At 61.8% G+C, this 1,498-nt stretch overlaps 1 protein-coding gene across 1 annotated transcript in view; it reads left to right on the forward strand.

Annotated features, from left to right (window-relative positions):
* The window catches only part of PATL1 (PAT1 homolog 1, processing body mRNA decay factor), a gene marked incomplete at its 5' end in the record, with an annotated part of 12,877 nt that overhangs the window by 5,703 nt on the left and 5,676 nt on the right, over positions 1 to 1,498 (forward strand). The window contains 3 exon segments of the mRNA XM_035895645.1: positions 845 to 968; positions 1,082 to 1,179; positions 1,272 to 1,331. Coding sequence (XP_035751538.1) covers positions 845 to 968; positions 1,082 to 1,179; positions 1,272 to 1,331 — 282 coding nt within the window.

The following is a 1,498-nucleotide window of genomic DNA, read 5'->3' on the forward strand; positions in this document are numbered from 1 at the left end:
CGTGGGTGATGAGTGGGGGTTTGTGGGGTGGCTGGGAGTGTCGGCTGTGCGGGATGTTTGGCCCCTGTCTTTGTGAAGGGGGTGCAGAGGAGCCAGCCGCGCCCCCAGAAAGGTCCCAGTGCAGCCATGAGTGCGGGGCAGAGGAGGGCAGGCAGTCACCAGCGCCGTGAAATGGGGCAGAGTGGTCCGGTCCCTCCACGGAGGGCTGGGGGCCCAGTGGGAGCGGGGATGAGCGCTCGCTGCTGGTTCTCTTGGGCTCCGGTGAGAGCTACAGATGGTGGGTCCGTCTGCTCCGGGGCTGATGGGAGGCATTGTGCTGACAGAAGTTTTCCAGGAGCTGTGGGTGAGCTGATACCAGTAGAGGAGGGGAACTGGTGCGGCCGCAGCCGGGACATGAGTCAACAAACTCTGCCGTTGCGAAAGAGGCGAACGTTGGCCGGGGTGGATGGGAAAGAGCGCGTGAGCGCTGGTGTGGGAGGCCCCAGCCATGCACCGCTCGGCCTGGGCACGGTGCTAACGGAGCGAGGCAGGCTAACTGGAATGTGCTGGGAAGGACTGGGAGCCGGGGACCTCACAGGGAGAGCGGATTCATCATTGTTTGTATTGAGAAAGAGAGGGCTGAGGAGGAACCTCGACCTCTCTAATCTCGAGGGATGATAAAGAGGAGGATGCAATCGTCCCCACGTGTACCAGGGGAGGATCGGTGGTTTAAAATGCTGCTGCTGTTGGGAAAACCAGTAAGCGATGGGCAAGGGATGGCGCACAGGCTGGGGAGAGGGGTGTCATGCGTCACTCCTTGCCAGCTGTTTTTCGGGGGTCTCAACCTCTCCTCTCCCTGGCTCAGAATTACTTCCAGAAGCTGGAAAAGTTGTCAGCGGCAGAGGAAGTCCACGGTGATGGTCCCAAGAAGGAACGCACTAAACTCATCACACCTCAGGTGGCTAAGCTGGAGCACACCTACAAGCCAGGTAAGCGCTCCGTTCTCCATGCAGCCCAGACGCAGGCCAGAGAAAAAAGCGGGGTGAGGTGGGGTCAGGCCCGAACTGACTCCCTTTGCTTCCCTTCTTCCCCCTTCCTGCAGTGCAGTTTGAGGGCTCGCTCGGGAAGCTCACCGTTTCCAGCGTGAACAACCCCCGGAAGATGATCGACGCGGTGGTGACCTCCCGCAGTGAGGATGACGTGAGTTCTGGCCCTGCCTTCCCCTCTGCGCCTGCCGTTGGGGCCAGCACAGGAGCTGCCCGCAGCCCTGACGCGCTCTCCCTCCCCGGCAGGAGACGAAGGAGAAGCAGGTTCGAGACAAAAGGCGCCAGACCCTTGTCACGATCGAGAAGGTGAGCTCGAGGGGGAAACCGCCGCGACCCTCGGAGATCTGCGGTGGGACGCGAGGTGGGCTGAGGTGAAGGAAGGGCCAGGGAAGACCGCACTCCCACTCCCGTGAACTCCTCTGGACATCCAGCTGGGGACAAGCCGGTGCTCAACAGCGGCTGAGGGCCTGCTT

The sequence above is a fragment of the Egretta garzetta genome, unplaced genomic scaffold, assembly GCF_000687185.1.
Source record: "Egretta garzetta isolate BGI_Z169 unplaced genomic scaffold, ASM68718v1 scaffold1006, whole genome shotgun sequence".
Lineage (NCBI taxonomy): Eukaryota > Metazoa > Chordata > Aves > Pelecaniformes > Ardeidae > Egretta > Egretta garzetta.